At 35.8% G+C, this 19,238-nt stretch overlaps 1 protein-coding gene across 3 annotated transcripts; it reads right to left on the bottom strand.

Moving 5' to 3' along the window:
• Positions 1-34: 34 nt before the first annotated feature.
• LOC117912980 (probable UDP-N-acetylglucosamine--peptide N-acetylglucosaminyltransferase SEC) lies at positions 35-17,760 on the bottom strand. Of its 3 annotated transcripts, none has more exons than XM_034827809.1 (28): positions 17,390-17,760; positions 15,707-15,852; positions 15,389-15,487; positions 15,255-15,305; positions 14,012-14,128; positions 13,737-13,793; positions 12,735-12,854; positions 12,406-12,468; positions 12,234-12,312; positions 5,702-5,811; positions 5,545-5,598; positions 5,381-5,448; positions 5,188-5,290; positions 4,819-5,021; positions 4,613-4,709; positions 3,359-3,430; positions 3,157-3,233; positions 2,960-3,076; positions 2,799-2,883; positions 2,510-2,677; positions 2,135-2,245; positions 1,955-2,041; positions 1,650-1,777; positions 1,478-1,560; positions 1,190-1,295; positions 949-1,095; positions 481-601; positions 35-387 (listed from the first exon to the last, which is right to left on the bottom strand). In XM_034827809.1, exons 1-28 carry the CDS (start codon positions 17,565-17,567, stop codon positions 277-279), a joined length of 2,958 nt encoding a protein of 985 aa, XP_034683700.1. In that variant the 5' UTR covers positions 17,568-17,760; the 3' UTR covers positions 35-276. The 3 variants fall into 3 exon arrangements, with proteins under 3 accessions (XP_034683700.1, XP_034683698.1, XP_034683699.1); XM_034827807.1 differs by having other exon boundaries at positions 5,702-5,829; positions 17,390-17,759; XM_034827808.1 differs by having other exon boundaries at positions 5,702-5,826; positions 17,390-17,759.
• Between the last annotated feature and the right edge of the window lie 1,478 nt (positions 17,761-19,238).

Raw genomic sequence — 19,238 nt, 5'->3', positions numbered from 1 at the left:
AACACCCAAGAACACAAAATTGGGAGGCTCAAAATCAATCAATTCGTGCACCTTACCTGAGATTCATCCAATTGTTTTAAATGGTTAAATTCAGAGATTTTTTTTTTTTTCTCCTTTTTCCAGAAGAGAAATCCAGAGAGATCCATCACCATGGTTGGTTCTCATCACAAACACACGCCACCATTGAATCCCTAATTAATCTCTGCATCTTAATGTAACCTCTGTATTTTTCTCGTTGATTTTTATCTACAATCCCGCGTCTCCCCCTCCTGCCTATCAGTCACAAGGGAAGTCTACATCATTCTCAGCAACTTTAAAGTGCTGCGGCCGAGAACCTGAGCAATGGACATTCCACATTTTGAAATATGCCCTTTCTAGATTCCTCACCTGCAATTGTTTACACCTTGTATTAACAACCATTTCCTAGCTAAAAATAATGCAATAATAATGAGCATTGAGATAAAGAGTGAGTGAGCTCACCCAACGTGCAGTGTCGAACAGAGGGCAACTCATCCGGACTGCCTTGAGTTTATTTGTCAGAGCCTGCAGTTTCGGGCGATTCATGGCCAAAGAGACAGCCCTCTCTTCATATTCCTTCATACTGTAGGTAACAATAAGAAAGTCTAAATACAACACCATAAAATCACTGGATTACAGCTTGAGAAAACCATATGCTCCAATGAGAATCATGATGTAATCAGGCCCATATGACGCAAGTCAAACCCTATTTAGGAAAGGCCATGGTTGCTACTTGCTATTACCAGAGTGAGCATATTAGTTCAAGATTTGGAATCAAACTTCCTGTGTGAATGATCATGGGACACTAACAGAACTAAAGACCGATTTTTGAGTGTGTATGCATGTATATGCATAGTATGACCAAGGACCGATTTTTGACCTTCCATGCATGCATGTACATGTATAGGTGTAGAAAACCCGAGTGCCTACCTGCTGACAATCATCTCCTCCCCCAGTCCAGTAGCAAGGCAAAGTGAGCCAGCAACCCTGGTTGCCATCTTCTCAAGAGGCAAAGTCACCATTGGTAAACCAGCCCACAGAATATCTGTACCAGTGGTGTGCGCATTGCATAAAGGCCTGAACAGGGTGACAAAAAAAACCCAAACATCAATATGAACACAAAAACCAACAGCCTTGAAATACTGGAAAAGAAAAAGAAAAGAAAGTTTACGTGTCCAGGAATAGATCAGCTAAAGCACTGCGCCTGATGTGTTCATGTTTCATGGCAACATCAGTGAAAATAATTCGATCTGGCTGCAGACCCTGAGCAACAGCATCTGAATAGATCCACAACCAGTAAGGTCAATAGAATAAAAATAATATTATAATAGAAAATAAAAATTAAGAAAGAAACTGAGCCTTGCTAGCAAAGCAACACAGGGATTATCTCATATCAAGATCAATTACACTAAAAAGGAGGCTCTGCTTGTAAGAAATTTAGTAAAAACATTCCACATACATGATCTAAGTCTCATTTCGCCTGCAGCAGGGAATCTGAGGAGCCAAAGAGCACTGTTTGGGACACGCTTCAGGATATTACACCTAAAAGACAGACGATGATTGAAAGTGAGAAACAAAATTGGGTAGAAGCATATCATAAATCAACAGACTAAAAATTATCAAGAAATTACCAAGTATTAAATATTTCAGGATCCATCTTGTACAATTGGTTGAAGCATGCAAATATAAACTTGTCTTCCGGCAGACCATAATCCGATCGCTTGTGCTGACAATTTGGATCTAAAACATCCCGGTTTTTCTGTGTAGTAGCCATGAAAAGGAATTAAGGTATAACAAATTAAACTTTTTTTTAAAAGGCAATATAAGAGGATATATTAATAGTGCCTTAAAAAGACCACAACAAAGAACACCTCAAATAACCAATTAAACGAGAAGTACACATCAGAAACCAAGGCTAATATTCAGGAAGCCTGACCTGTTTGTAGTCATTTACAAAATAACAGTGAGGAAGATGAACAAGCTTCTCCGAATAAATGTGTGCATAGCACAAAGGTGACACAAACTGGAGACAAGAAGCGAGCTTCTTAGATTAGAGAGAGAAACAGAAGGATTAAATGAGTCAATGCAACATTCTGATTTTGGTTCTTATACACACCTCATCAGTGACCAAGTAATCTATGTAACTTGCACCCGTGGTCCCAGGGAAACCCATGTAAGAAACTTGAATAGGTGCAGGCTGCATTGCAAATATTTCATTTCTAGCCCCCTGCATAATTAGACATGCCAAGAATTCTTTGATCATCCAAACTTAAAACTCAAATATACTTTTTTAAGAAGGTCAACAAATGGTAAACATCATAAACAGATTTCACAGGCTAAAATCAGGAGCATTCAGCTGTAAACATGTGTAGTAACTGATATCATAAATATATGTCCCAACAAAATAAATAGAGTAACATACTAAGCCAAAAACTAAGACGATATGTAATTATTTACACTGTTAATAAATAACTATTAAATTATAATATACCTTGGTATAACCATTGAGGTTTATAAGGATCTGTATCTTGTCTTCATTGATCAGTTTGGCAATCATATCAGATGACATGGCAGAAACATCTATAAAGTGCTCAGCTTCTGACTGAATACGCTGTCTCCATTCAGTTGAATCATTTGGACTCAAGGCGTAACAGAACACCTAACACACAAATGAGAAAAAAAAAAAAAAGCTTTCACATTCTAATGCATACTAGCAATGCATATGGCAAGTCAGATCAGATTCTTAGATTGGGAATGTCAAAAAGTTAAAATCTACAAACCTCAACATTTTCTCTGTTGTGCATGCCAAATACAGAACCCATGAGGTGTGACAAGGGGTGATTACCAAAATCACTGCTTAAATATCTGCGAGGGTAGGAAAATCATTATAAGATACAGAAATGGTGAAATAAAATAATTTATATATGACATCAACAAGTACCCAATCCTTAGCCTCCCACTTCCACCTTCACTCTTCACAGGAACAGGATTTGGATGGTTGAAGGGAGGAAGAGCATATCGAGATGCAATTAAAGAGCAGTGCGCTGCATATTTTCGACTTAAAACCAAAAAAAGACCTTGAGTTAGAAACTATAGCAATATGCTGTTATAAACATTGTACCAAGATAAAGAACTAACCTTATATCAAGAGCAAGTAATGGATCAATTGGATATGCTATTGCATGAAAAGGTTGTACGCTAGGAAGAACTGACATCTGAAAGGAGAGAATGATGACATAAGTGCATTAATTCATCCCACCCAAAAATACAGAAGTAATCTATCTGAAATCATTTAAAGATACAAATCAAGAAAGATAATTGGTGCAAATCCATTCAGAACCTTAATTTGTCTCCTGATAATCCCCTCAACTTCAATGAACATTTTGTCCCGATCCTCCCAGCTGCAGACACACTGGAACAAGTTTATCAAAATAAATGAGTTCTCACCAAATGAAACCCATCTGTTCTTGAAACAAATTTTAGGTAAAACAATTTATCAGGGTCGGCATAACTACCCAAAATTGATACAGAACTTGAGGAAACATATTCAAACATGAAAATTTTGAGCATTATAGAGATACACAACATGAATCCATAGTCCATGCACCAAACTTGAAAACTCTGAGAGATACAGCAGGAAGTAATGGTCAATGCGCCGGAGATGGCTTTCAAGAGTACAAAGGAGGAATGGGTATTAAGTGCATCACATATATAACTAACAGATATTTCTCTTATCATAGAGGAGTGACATAAAAATGAATGGGGTTTCAGAGGCAAAACAGATAAGAAATAAAAGAAATGAATATAGGCATAATAGTTTTCTTATATATTGAAACCATGCAATATTCACTAACTTGATATTAACAGTAAGTATTTCAAAAGTAAAGCCATGTATGGACCAATAGCATCTACACCATAAACACAATCTATGCATTACATGAACATTTGTGGTTATATATGAACCTCACACACTAATAACGTGAGAAATGAGAATTGTGTCAGAACAATCAGTTGGAAAAAATAAAAATAGCATACACAGAGGAAAATGAATTACAGAATCACTGGTTCAGGTCACTGGTGACAAACCAGTATTATAGATGCTCAAAAGTGGAAAAAAACTGTCTTAGATAAGTTATAGAGTGATCACCGGTGATAAACCAGTATTATAGATGCTCAAAAGTGGGAAGACAACTGTCTTAGATAAGTTATAGAGTGATACATCACCAAGGGATAGTATAAGTATCTAGGTTATGTCAGGCATGAAGAAGCAAGCTTGCTAGCCAAACACATATACACAGAGAGGAAAATGAATAATCCCCCCTATAATGAGAATTCATGTATGGGTTTTCATTCATGTATACCTCTACTAAGTAACTGAGATCTTTTGACTCAAATCAGCAAGTGTCACGCTCAAATTGATAAATAAATTTTCATTAATATACACTCTCAACCATTACTACTTAATATCTACAATCTATCTATGAATTTAAACCAACAAAACTTATCCTGAAATCTTTCCACTAGTTATTACCAATAAACTAGATAGGATCCATCAAAATGTCATCACCAGTAGAATATCACATTTTGGTAATACCTGTAATGTGTGTAGAAGATTACAAGTTGCTTCTGGAAAGTCAGGGCGTAGAAGCAATGCCTGTTTATAGCTCTTCACGGCAGCCTCAACATGTCCACTGCAAAAAATTCAAACCCAAACTCACAAATTTTTCAAATCCATTAACAAAACGTCTGATCACCCAAAACATATTATAACCTCACATGCCAAAAAAGGTTAACATATACCTGTCTTTATAAGCTGAAGCCAAATTCGCATGTGCTTCAGCCATAGTTGGCCGGATGGTGATAGCATGTATATAGTCCTGAATCGCTTCACTTACTCTGCCAATCTCCTTAAAAGTGTTGCCCCTATTGACAAGCCCATCAGCTGCCAAAGGATCAATGCGGAGAACTTCATTATAGCAGGATATGGCATCCGCATAATTCCCCTGCAATATAAATAATAAGGATAAGACAAGTCAGAACCACCATAAGAATGTAGCATGATTTTAACATACTTTTGAGTACTGCACCTGCCTCATTTCCTATCATCAAACAAGTGGAAAAACAAGCATCAGACTAGACAGTGGGAAAAGCTCAAGCAACCATAAAAACCTGTTGTTTATATATTATTGCAAGATTGCTGAAAGGAGCAGACAACCCTGTTGTTACAGCCAATGTTGCTTTATAATATGTAGCAGCAGCTGCCACCATGTTCCTACATGATAAAAAACGCCACATGCAGATCTCATTTAATATCATGTGATCATATTAAACCAAATAATCAGGAAATCAAAATAGAGCATACCATTCCATATATATATTTCCAAGGTTGGTAAGTGCCTGTGGGTGGTTTGGTTGTAAAGACAGGCATTGCTTCATACAACCACGGGAAAAAAAAAGATCAATGAAGAATTTTTTTTTAAAAAATAATAATAATAATGATAAACAAAATAGACATGATTAACCTACATGATAGCATTGGATTGCTTCATCTATTCTCCCCACATCTTTCAATGCATTGCCCTTTTAATAGCAAAACAAACCAAAACAATCTCAAGTCAGTAGAAACTCACAACTGAAAATTATAATAGCTCAATTTAAAAGTCCAGCATAAACAAGAACCCACCAAATTATTGTAAGCCTCCAAGAAACCTGAATCACACTCAATGGCTTGCTTATAATGGACAATTGCCATATCCATCTGCCCTTGCTCGTAATATGTGCCAGCCATATTACCTGCAGCCATATTACCTGCTTCATATGACATTATATAAAAACATGGTGCAATACCATAGTCTATGAATAGTTGGGCTCAATAAAAATCAAAAATAATAACACAATAAAGATAACAACAGAAAGAAGGAATTAGTTTAGTAGAATATGAAACAAATTTACAACTTCATATGTAAATGACGAGGTATGACCATAAAGCGGCCGGCCAACCTAAAAATGTCAATATAGAGTGACATTGGATATTAAATGTTGATAATCTTCAAGAAGCAAGTGAAGCTTTTTCTTTTCTATCAATCATAAAATGTATTTTTACAGGGAAAAAAAAAACCAAAATAAATAAACAAATAAAAAGACGATGGAGATTGGAAGTATACTTCTATATTTCAAACTATCCTACGTTGTGAGAGTAAAGCTCTAATGTAATCATTGATGGAGAGAGCATCATGAATATAGCCTCCAAAGCAATTGTTGAAAGGAAATTCCAACATAGCCACATCCTCAACCATACAAGGAATCATGGGTCAATGGTACTACTATTCAAAGCAATGTTTCGTTTCTGCTTCTCATCGGCGTTACTATAATGATTTCATATGGTGCAATATGATTCTTATAACTATTGCACATCTTCCAATTGGTCAACTTTGACTTAGAATCAAGATGTGTGTCAGCATGGGAAAGCTAATACATTTTCTTTACACATTTAATGAAGAGGGCATTGCTTTGAAAGCTATGAATATGGAACAAATGAAGAAGCATCAAGAAGAGATGCAAGGAATACTATTGAAACTAGAGAAACCTTTGTTTTTCCGTATTGAGGAGCTTGAAAGGGAGAATAAGGATAATGATTATGTTTACCTAGCAAAAGAAAACAAGGATTCAGGCCTTTTTTGGATAGGCATAGAAGCATTTCTAGAAGTTCTCACTAACATAGAATGATCAACACACTATAGTATGTAACAAGACACTAACAAAGCCAAGAGCAGTTTCAAATGAGCAACATGGTTATAAGAATATGAAGTGTGTTGCTCAAAGCTGTGAAGTTGTGGAAATTCCAGCAGCCACTAGTACGATAGCTAAGTTGAATGAGGAGTGGAACATGCAAGTCACCTAAACAAAAAGGTTAACCTACTTTTGAGGTTGGTTTTGGTGCATTTGTGGTTGCCTGAATTTGGACGAAGTAGGCTATAAATATAAGGGGAAGCCAACTTTTATCAGAAAGAAGGGGCACTACAAGCGCACAAGATCAAGTGATAAGAGTCAAAATCTTTGCAAGTCACAGACAAGATCCATACCAAGCAAATAAACCTCATCCATAATCAATTCATTTGCACCAGGCAATGAAGAAAGAAAGGCTGGAAAAACTTGCTTTGAATTTCAATAGATTGAGGAAAGTCAACAAAACTCAAGGTTAGTTTCTTCCAAGTTAAGAGGAAATAAAGAACAATGTTGGAGATATCCTTTAAAGACCTATGAGAGAGAAAGGGAAAGGTTGGATCCAATGCCCAACCATTCAGGAGACTAATGATGAGTACTTAAGATCCTCTTGGAACTTACCATGGTTAATTCAATAAGCTTCTATTTTGGCTTGTTAAGGAGTTTTTTTCTTTTAATCAGAAACACAACATTTTCATTAAAGAGGATTAAAAGTACAAAAGAAGGATGAGAAATCCTTCCCACAATTACAAAATCTGATCAAAACAGAGGAAGAGAATCCTTCTCCAAAAATACATTGGCAATGATCCTCTTCTTTATCTACATATTGGAAACCAATCAAGTTGAATGACATCGAGTGCTATTCTCTCTTTGTTAAGTTTCTATTTTAATTTGGTAAGATCCTATTATAGTTTGGTAAGATTCTACTTAATTCTGTGACCAACTTTTAGCCAAGTTTATTTCTCTTTTACTCTTCTTCTTATATTAGAAAAGTTTCTATTTCTTTTAAATTCCAAAAGATATATTTCCTGCACCCATTCATATTTTTGTAAGAAAAAAAAAAGGAATTAAAAAAGTTGTCCTATTAGGAAAAAGAGTTGTATATGTGGTCTTCCAATGGAGAACAAAGGTGTGATTGTCTTCTTCCTAACAGTAAGTGTTTAAGAAACTCTAGGTATGATTGCCTAGGAACCCTTATGTGAGTTCAAAGTGTGATTGCATCACACAGCCTTCTTACCAACTATTTGGGCATGCTGTTAGGTGCTTAGTTCAAGTCAGCATGAATGGGGGATTCACATAAGGAAAAATTGAAGGGATGGTTGGCTTCAAGGAACTGTCAATTGTTTTCCTTGAGAAGGTTGGCTTCGTGGAACTTTTAGTATCTTTCCAAGAGGAAGGCCAACTTTGTTGATAAGCACAATATATAGCCTTCTGGTTTATTTCCTATAGCATTTGTGATCCCTACAAAGGTGGAGATAGGTTGGAAGGAGTTCAAAGAAATTTTCTGAGGGACAGGTTTTCTTGAGAAGAAAAACTCATCTACTTATCTGACCAATTGCTTTTGCTGATAAGGATTCTAGACGTTTAGGGATTAGAAGTTATGGGCCTGTCACTATAACTTTTTTCGAAGTGGCTTTGAAGATTCTCTTCCAAGAATGATAATTTTTGTAGAAATTTGATATTACAGAAGTATTGGGAAATGAAGAGTGGTACCCTAGTGAAGGTAGGTTGCTTTTGTCTTTGGAAAGCCATTAGCAAGGAAGGGATTGTTCATAAGGACTGAATTTGCTATTGCAAATCTGGTGATAGCCTAATAGTCAACTGTGGCATGGGCCTTGGCATAAAGAGGATTCCTTGAAGGATCTGATTCACAATCTTTAGATTTATAGCAAGGTTTCTTTTTTTGCTTTTATATATATATTTTGATAGGCAAATAGAGAATATATATTAATGAGGCCTAAGCAAAAGGCACAACCATGTACACATGGTGCATGCATTTCATGCCCACCAAAGGCTAAAAAGGACAGAAACACAAAGACTAGGTAACAACACTAGGAGATGAAAGATCAAAGAAAACAAAAGCAATGGAAACAAAAGAGAAGAAAGATAGCCCTTGACAATCACAACAAGGTCGTAGGTAACAACACCTAAATTATCCTAAGCAATCACAATGAAATGAAAAAAAAAAAAGAAAGAATGAAATTTTTATTTTTATTTTTTTGATAGGCAAAGGCACATAAGAAGGATATATTAATATGAACAAGGCGCCCAACGGCCAATCCAAAGCATACAAGAGGTATACAACAGGCACCTATAGGCAAAAACAAAAGAGAGAGGGGAACAAAAAAACTCACCCGCCCTCATCTAAAGGCCAACCAATCAAAAAATGTTGATTAAAGAATTAGGCCCTTCATCTATACACAACTTAGCCCAAGACCAAAAAATTACAAACAAAAGAATATTTCAACCTTTGAATCAAAAACTCCTCATTTTCAAAAGCAATCCTATTTCTTTCCTTCCAAACCATCCAAAAGTGACATAAGGGGGCTGCTCTCCAAACCTTTCTTCGCTTCTTGTCCACAAACGAGTCATGCCACCCAAGAAGGACCTCTTTAACTGACGAAGGAAGAACCCACAGCACACTAAAAAAGGTAAACAACAAGTCCCACAAAACCTTAGCCTTGGTGCAGTGAATTAGAAGGTGATCAATAGACTCTTCAGCAGCACAACAAAGGAAACATCTATTTGGGAGTGACCAGCCCCTCTTCTTTAGTTGATCCAAAGTTAAAACTTTATCCCATGAAGCCTCCCAAGCAAAAAACTAACCTTAGAAGGAGCACAAGGGCTGTTCGGAAACGGGATTGAACTGCTGCCCTCCAAAGCACTATAAAAGGATTTAACAGAAAAAATATCATCCTTAGCCTCTTTCCACCAACCCTATCCTCCATGTTAGTGTCCACCTTCTTTCCTTGTAAGGAGAAAAGGAATCTCTCCACCATCTTCATCTCCCAATCATTAAATGGCCTAGAAAAACGTGGATTCCAACCCCGCTACTCCCCTGAAGCATCCCAAACCTCTGCCACCCACGTCTCTTTTGATGCTGCCAAAGCAAACATTTAAGGGAAAGAAAGACTTAAAGCATCGTCACCACACCACCTTTCGTCCCAAAATCTCACTCTTCCACCATCTCCCATGGAGAAAACAAAATTGTTTTTCATTAAAGACCATTCCTTCCTAATTTCTTTCCAATACCCCACACCATACCCCTCCATTACTTCTCGGGTACACCACCCCCCTTCTTCTACCCCATACTTCCTACTAATCACTTGTTTCCAAAGAGTCCCCCTTCCTTCCACAAAGGGTCAACTCCATTTACCCAAAAGGGCTCTATTGAGTTTAGACAAACCCTTCCTTTTATTTGAACAAACAATCTCCCACTTTACAAGATGAGGCTTCTTCTCCATCCCACCCCCACCCCAAAGAAAGTCCCTTTGTAATTTCTCTAGTCTCAATCTAACCACACGTGGCACACACAATAGAGACATGAAGTATATAGGCATACTTGACAAAGTGCTCCGGATGAGGGTGATCCTCCCTCTGAAATAAATTGTCTTTTCCACATGGCAAGCCTCTTCCAAAACCTCTCCTCCACCCCATCTCAAAAGAATGAATGAAATAGATCCCTGGCAATCACAACAGGTTCCTAGCATTTATCTAGAAAGGCAATTACACCTTTGAGAAGCTATATAGGTACTAGATTCTCAATAAATTCTCATGATAAGATTGAAAGACCACATAGATTTGTATAAACTCATAAAATTCCTCTTACTAATAAGACCAAAGACTAGATATAGCCGGATATTTTTTTAATACGCAAATAAAGTGAGAATATATTATATAAAAAAAAACAAAAGAAATAGCACACCAAAGTACATAGGACATATAACAGGCACCAAAAGGTAGAGCCAGCAAGAAAAAACATAGAAAACTACTCTCCCTCAGCAAAAATCTCAATAATCAATAAAAATCAATTAAAGGCATAGAACCTTCATCTAAATTTAGTAGGAATATGATTCCTTTTCCTAATCAAATTAGAAACTCAAACAAAAGGAAATTGACTAAATGATGAACTACTAAAACAATTTGAATAAAATGAAAAATAAACTCCTATTAAAACTATGAAATGCTAAAATTGTGAAACTATCTTGCTGAATAGTACACCCATTAGGATCATTATTTTCATTCCAACAGTACAAAATAATGCTTGGTGGCAGCTTCCTTACATGAGAATGATTAGAATCTTACATTTACAAGAAACTTTTTAGAGTAGACTAATGGTAGAATTTTGTTGTTTGATCCTAAACTAACTCTTTTTTTATCTCTAACATTTGGAGCTCAAGCAAGTGTGTAAGGTGGACAAAAGAGAATCCTTCCTATCAGATCATACTATTCATCTCTAGCCTCAGATGATCGTCCTGCTTTTTCAAGCTAAACTTAATTTGGAATCCTAAAGGAGGGGCCTTCCACAGCTGACTCCTTTGCATGGGAAGCAACTTAGGGAAAATTTTCTGACTTTGAGCCAACCCATGAAGAAAGGCTGGAGTTTGGTTAATAGGTATTATCTTGGCAAAGAAGAGGTTGAATATTCAGCCCACGCCCTCAATCATTTCAAATGGGCTTTCTGGCATGATCCATGGTGTTCTCTTCATTGAACATGTCATGGGGACTTCCCCATTCAATTAGAGATGTCCTTCTTAGTGGATAGGGTTCTTTTGTTGAAATCAAAGGCAAAGTTGTTTGGAGGTTGATTCTGCAATGTATTTTTCAGATCAATTGGAAAATTGTGACAGAACATTTGAGAGAGTGGAGCAATCTTACACAGAACTGAAAAACTGCTTCTTATGAATTTGAGTTTGTAGTCAAGCTGGGATGTGGACTCCCCTTGAAATTATTTTTGGATTTTGTAGATAGTGTGGGAATTCATTAGTTTAAGATTGTAAGTTTGGTGCACATCGCTTTTTTGTGCACTGCTTACTCCCAACATGTGTATTATTTTACAATCTGATTTGGACTCATAAAGTCAGACAACTTGGCAACAGAAATATTGGTAAAGCAGCATCATCAAGTTGCCATATAGAAGATCAGAGCATAGATAGTGAATCTAATCCTAGACCTGAATAAGAGGACTCATAAAAGTCAGACAACTTGGCAACAAAAATATTAGTAAAGTAGCATCATCAGGTTGCCATATAGAAGATCAGAGCATAGATAGTGAAACTAATCCTATACCTGAATGAGACAACCAGGGAGGGGCACACAACGGGAGAGGCAGGGGGGGGTAGGAGGGGGCACACATCAAAATTTAGATGCCATCAATAACTAACAAAGTACATGGCCATCTGGAAGAACATCATAAAGCTCAAGGAAAAAAATTAAACTGCCAAGAATGAGTTGTAATGTCACTACAAGCATATAATACAATTAATGCTCACCATAAGCCATAGCATACTCTGGTCGAGTCTGAAGAGCACGTTGGTAACACACAATAGCCTCTTGAGGCATTCCCAAAGCCTGGAAAAGGCAAAATAAATTTCTTGTTTTTCCTGATACCAGTCCAGGCACTTCCAGCTACCAAACCTTATGGCACAAGGCATGACAGCTTACCTTATAAACATTTCCAAGGTTTAGGTAGGCATCAGCAAATGTGGGCTTGAGTTTTACAGCTTCCTGAAGAGAGAGAGAGAGAGAGAATACACATTCATTAGAGCTTTGCAAGCAGGTTGATACAGGCAAATCTAAAAGAGGATACACAAAAACAATTCAACAGCATTAAAAATATTCATGTAAAATCAGATATAAACAATAAGAAATTGAGAAAAAAAATATAAAACTAAAATAATCATAGTGCCTTTTAGAATAAACAGTAAAAGACATGTTTAAAGAAAAAAAAGAAACCATCAACAATGATCAGGACAGCATTAAGTAGAAAATACCTTATAATATTGAAGGGCTCTGGTAAGATCACCAGACTCCATGAAAAGACCAGCAAGATTTGACCATGCAATAGCAAAACTTGGTTGTATACGTAACGCCTCAATGTAGCAACTGTATGCCTGCACAAAACATTAGATTCTGACAATTTGGAGTCTGGGAGATGGAAGTTACAACAAGACCAATCATCATCTGAGCCCTGGCTTGCAGATAACGTGCTATCTGTATCGAACCGTGAATTCAGACACAGTTCCACACATGAATTACTCGCATCAGTATTTTAACAACAAAGGAGAAGTACAAGTATATAAATATCTAAATATGGAAAGAAATCTCTTCCAGTGGATCAAGGATCTTTCCCTGATTTCTAAGCCCACTACAGTGAAAGAGTACCGAGTTATTTCGATAGAAATCCCTTCCAGTGGATTAAAGATCTTTCCATGATTTCTAAACCGACTCATATGAGTGGAGTATAGATCAGGTGATTATCTAGTAGAATCATTCTAGCAGACCAGGGCATCAGATTACATGAAATTATGTTTCATTAATGTATTCATTCCTCCTCCAACATTTAAGAGGATAAGTAGAGGAGGGATACCAGCGGTTTTTTCATAAGATTTCTTCTTCCCTCATCCATATTATTGTTTCTACAAACCCAAAACATGTGAAACCAGGTTTCTGAGAACACATGAGAGAAAGAAACATGGCTAAAATAGGTTGCCTATAGCTATGCATAAAAAAGAGCTACGCGTCATCTTTTAATGGATATACAGGAGACCTAAAGGAATACCAGCCTTGAGATTCTACATCAGTTTTCAAAATGCAATAATTACAGAAAAAAGAGAGATCCAGCAGCGTAGCAGCCTCACTCATAAAGCAAGGTTGTTGAGGAAGGCATAAACTAGATTAGCATCCTAAGTCACCAGAACTCAACAGCTTAAGTACCAAAAATTTCATTTGATATATTAAGGAGAACAGGGAAATAAATCATTCACTGGGCTTACCTCTTGAATCAAACCTTGTGCTTTCATGAAATTCCCAAGGTTGCTATGAGCATCAACCTATGCCGATGTACAGGAAGAAGGTTAACAGGAAAATCTTATGCAAACCAGAATACCATGCTCCATTTAATTCCCAAGAAAAAAAAAAAAAGTAAAAGGAAATTGAAATTTCAAATATCAAAATATAAATGTCTCTTCTTTTTTTCCCTTGTCTGTCGGGGAGAAATACAGAAGCATGAAGGAGACAAGAAAAAAGAAAAAGCTAGATAAGGATCTACCAAAAGAGGATTTATTGCAAGCGCTTGTCGACAACACTGAGCTGCCTCATTGAGCCTTCCTTTTCGCATGTATGCACTAGCTAAGTTCGACCATGCATCACAGAAATTGGGCCGAAGCTACAATGGAGTAAATAAAAAGCAGGTATGAACACTAAACAAAAAACAAAAGAAAAAAGGTGCTGCTCACAAGCAAAGGCCAATCAAAAGATGAAGATGACACAAAAATTGAAGTGACTTTTTTTTGATAGGCAAATACAGAAATATATTAGAAAAGGGCACCTTGAGGCTGACCCAAAAGCATACAGGGGGTATACAAGAGGCACCTTAAGGCACAATCAAAAGAAAAGAAGATACAAAACCAACCCTCATCTAGCGCCTAGCCAATCAAAAAAACTGAGTAAAGGAAGAAGACCTTCATTTACAACCGACTTAGTCCACAACCAAAGATTACAAATAAAAGAATTTTTCAACCTATGAATCGAAAAATCCTCATTATCAAAGGCAATCCTATTTCTTTCCTTCCAAACCGCCCAAAAAAGGCACAAAGGGGCTGCCTTCCACAAAAATTGAAGTGACTTTGTGTCACATAAGGCATATTAGTGGCCAAACATTGAGAAAGCAGGCAAAGATTAGAAAGTATCATGGTTTTACCACTACTACAAAGTTAAAAGTTCAAATCTAGAAAGCTCATAGCAGAGAAAACCTCATTAATGTGACACTAGTATTACAATTCTTCTCCAAGAACTAAACAAAGTCAAATTTTAATCATTTGTATGAACCAAACAATTCATTAAATGATGAAAGAGGGTAGTCAAATATAGGTTTTCAGTCATTCCAATTCCACTACGCCCTCTCCAAATATCAGGCATACCATAAAGGCCCTATTTAAAATTTAGAAATATAAAAAGAAAAGATACACATTCATATATTATTCTCAAAGAATAAAAAATATAATACAAAATAATAAAAAAAAATTCAACTGCATGTTATTCTTTTGGCATTAATTGTCCTCAAAAGGAGAAAAGTGAGCAAGTGCATCCCTGCTGTCACACTAAGGTTGTATTAGTCATCATCTTCTGAAGGTGTTTTTATCTCTCCAAACTAAATCCACATTATCATCATCACTAACAATACAAAAACAATTAATATCCAATAATATTTTACAAATTTGTCCAAGGGAAAACTAGAATAAATTGAAAATAGAACACTTAATAAGAAACAAGAGTCGTAAGTGCACACAAACCTCAATAGCGATCAAATAGTAGCGAATTGCAAGATCAACATTGCCCTTCTCCTGCATTCGAGGAGGAAAAAGAAGAAAGAAATCAATACAAAATGGATGAGAAGTTCAACCAATTCAGTAATCCTAATAATTACCTTCCATGCATTTGCCATATTGCCATAGCACTCAGCAAAGCGAGGATCAATTTGAAGAGCTTCTTCATTTCTTGCAATACACATGTCAAAATCGTGCAACTGCAAATAAACAGAAAAGCATGCTCAATTTGGACTTCCAGAACAAATAACAGAGCAATTTAAGACCCAACTGGGTAATAGGACTCGAAAAAAAACAAATGACAATTTATATCAGGAAAAATATGTAGCAATGTATTCCTCAAAGAAGTATAAGACTAACCAAGCAATAGAATATAACACAAATCAACATAATAAACATTTCATTCAAATAAATAAAACCTGATAGTAAATTGCACCCATAAGGAGAAGATTATCAGTCCTTAGGGAATTTCTCTCATAAACAGCATTGCAGTGATCCAATGACTGTTTATAGTTGCCAGCCTTATATGACTGATGAGCTAGTGCCAACAGCATGTCTTCGTCAACTACAACATGCAAAGATTCCATAGCATGAGATTCAGTTATAATAAATCAAAGAATCAATCATTTTCTATAAAACCACAAGAACCAAATAAGCATTAGATCATCAATCGCTGCAAGTTGAAAATGGAGTTTTGAAATATCAGGCAGATAAGCTTTCATCAATTCCAATTAAACTATTAGTACATTATAAATGCATTGATATCGATACCAACACAACCGTTACAGGATTTCCCAGCAAATCAAATTAACATGATGAAAAAAAGGGAAAGACAGCACCATACTATACAGTTTTTTACAAGATAAACACACAACATCATAATAAGCCATTACATTTAAAGGCTCTCATCATCATAAATGATGATTTAAGTGTAAAACGATGACTCAAAACAGATTTCATAAGAAAACTAGCCCAATTCCAACCTGCCCCCTCCCCCTCCCCCTATTTTCCCTTCCGTTCTCCTTTTTCTGTCTTGATCATCATGGGTTAGTATCATGCCAGCATATTTGGTTATAATAAAAATAAATATGTTCATCCTAAGATACACATTTGACAGTGATGCATACATAGTTCTTTTGAATTTATACATTGAAGAATCAAGATTTTCCCAATATTGTTAAAAATTATATTAGACCATTTCACCAAGAAAGACAACGAACATTTTACATGGGAGAGAAAGATCCTTTTGGCTGCACCGGTCCGACTTTCAAACTCAAAATTAAGAAGTTTAAAAATGACGGTTCAAATCTTTAGCAATCAGGCACCTGAAAATCATTTGAATTTTCATGTTGAACACTGCCCTCCGTAATTGTATAGTTAATTTCCATGAAACATCCGAACACACCAAGGTAATCATTGGCATTAAAAAACTAATTTTTTTATGAGATACTCTGTAATATATCAGCTTTTCCTATCATTAAACTGAAAACTGAAAGAAAACCGCTAAAAAAATTTAACACTTTAGCATTAAAAAACTAACAAAAACTAAAACTTGAATATTAATGTTCAATAACAGAAAACCCAAAAACATTATAAAAGTTTTGCATCAGAAGAACTCATCAAAGCTGAATGTTGAAGATAAAATTTTAAAACCTTGGCATGGAAAAAAAATAATCAAAACTGAAGAGCAAGGATGAAACTTGGAACTTCACAAAAAATTGATAAATAAATAAAACCGAAAAATGACGATCATTTAGAAAAGAAAAACTTTAAAAATAACCTTAAAACAAATATCTAAAAAAATTAATCAAAACCGAAAACTTGAGGCAAAGTTTTAATTTTCCGAAATAGAAAAAGTCTAAAACTTTTACATCCAAAAAACACCAACGGAAACTCAAAAGAAATTATCAAATGTCAAATTTCTAAGAGAACCGATAAAAGTTAAAAACTTTAGCATAATAACCACTCACAAAGACTCATCAAAAGCATTTTGGCATCGAAACAGCGCAGAACTAACCAACACTGATGCAATTGAGATCATTCATAACAACTCAAAGAAAAAGAAAAAGAAAAAAGAAAGAAGAAAGAAAAACCAAAAGAACCTTCATGAGCTTCGGTCTTGAAAGGCTTGAGACTCAGCGAAGCCTCCGGCTTCACAACATACGCGGATGGGGCTTCATCGCGGTGATCCGAATTCAAGGAAACCCTAGACATCCCACCCACCAGCTGCTGCGACAACTGGAGGTGGTTGCGAGCATCGTTCTGCAGCGAAATCATCATCTTCCCAATTCGATCAGACAGCAGAGATTCCGATCAAGAGCATCAGATCGGAGAAGAACCGCCGATTTGGTAGACAAATTCAAGAGCGATCGAGAAGATCACAGAATTCTAGGGCTCAAACCCCCAGATTTTCCCTCTTTTTCCTTCGTCTCTGTCTCTTCTGTATTTCCTCTTCACTGTCTAACGGAGAGATGGAAACTTTCTGTTGGGTGCGCGGCTTCATATATACGGTGGAGTCTCACTTTTGACGTGGCACGATCTCAGCCGTTTACATGGGGCAGAAGGGTGGCGATTTAGTAGGTGGAATGTGTAGGTGTGCCTGTGGTGGTGGACACGTCTAGAGGAATCCAGTTGGATAGAGGATTGTTAATAGGCCACGTGGAGGTAGCTAAGTATATACTGTGCTGTCGGTTTTTGGCTTTCACTACAATTTAGACTTTTGTTTTTTTTGACGACACGTGCGGATAAGTCTCAATTCCAATATTGAAAGGAATAAAAAATTTTAATTATCCTTAACATAATTAGTTACAAATATACGATCAATTAAGAAGAGAATTTTTTTTGATAAAATCTTTTTTAAAAATTTGCATATTTGTGGATAATGTTACCACCTATTCAAAAATATTATTATTATTATTATTATTATTATTAACACTATTATAAATAATATTATCCATGTTATTAATATTGTATTTATTCATAATATCATTATTAGCCGCCAAAGTATTATTATTTATATTAATATTATACATGTGATTATGATTATTTCTAAATTATTGTTGATATTATTAATCCTATATTAATATTATTATTCATGTTTTGGTTATTAGAATGTTTGTATTTTGGATAAATCATAAAAGCTATATTAATAGAGTACAACAAAAATGCATGGATCTCATACAACAAAAGTATCACTTTCACATGACATAATTTTATTTTATTTTATTTTATTTTTTATTTTAGATTTTGTCTATATATTCTTAATATTTTATTTACCCTTTAAAGGGCCCAAAGGTATGGGATAAAACTACAAAAATAATGTTTGTTGAGACTCATCCATTTAATAAAATATTTATTTTATACAAAATATATAAACTAGTAAACCACTGATGGAGCAAAGCAAAAGCTTTTGACTACTCAATAAAATTCTAATAATATTTTTTAATACCCAAATCTCTTTCTTAAACTAAATTTTTAGTCTTATTCCTTGACCTTAACTCATTTTGGACCCCCAAATATGTCTTATTCTTTTTTTATTTTTGGTCCAATTTTCTATACCCCATACGTGGAACTAAATCTAGGCCTTCATTTATTTTGATTAATCCTAACCCTTCATTTAAACCACCCTAAGCCCCCTTTCTCTTCTTCCACTATCACAGTTGTTTCATTCTCTCTTCCTAAGCCACTTCTTTTTTTTTCCATTTCTCCCATATCTAGAGAAATTGTTCATACCCGCAATTGGTGCCTCATTCTCCTTTCCTTCCTTCCTTCATCTCAAATTCTTTCTTCTATTCCTTCCTTGTTTTTTTATTTGTTCCTCTCATGACCAACATTATTGCCCTTTGCAACCATTACTTTCGCATCCAGTGACCCATTTTCGTCATAGATTGGCACAGTCGTTGCGACGGGTTCACCGCCCTTCACCACTAGCACCACCTCCGACCATCATTG

Source organism: Vitis riparia, chromosome 4 (assembly GCF_004353265.1).
Source record: "Vitis riparia cultivar Riparia Gloire de Montpellier isolate 1030 chromosome 4, EGFV_Vit.rip_1.0, whole genome shotgun sequence".
Classification (NCBI taxonomy): domain Eukaryota; kingdom Viridiplantae; phylum Streptophyta; class Magnoliopsida; order Vitales; family Vitaceae; genus Vitis; species Vitis riparia.
The sequence above is the reverse complement of the archived record's forward strand: the minus strand, read 5'-3'. Positions and strand labels throughout refer to the sequence as shown.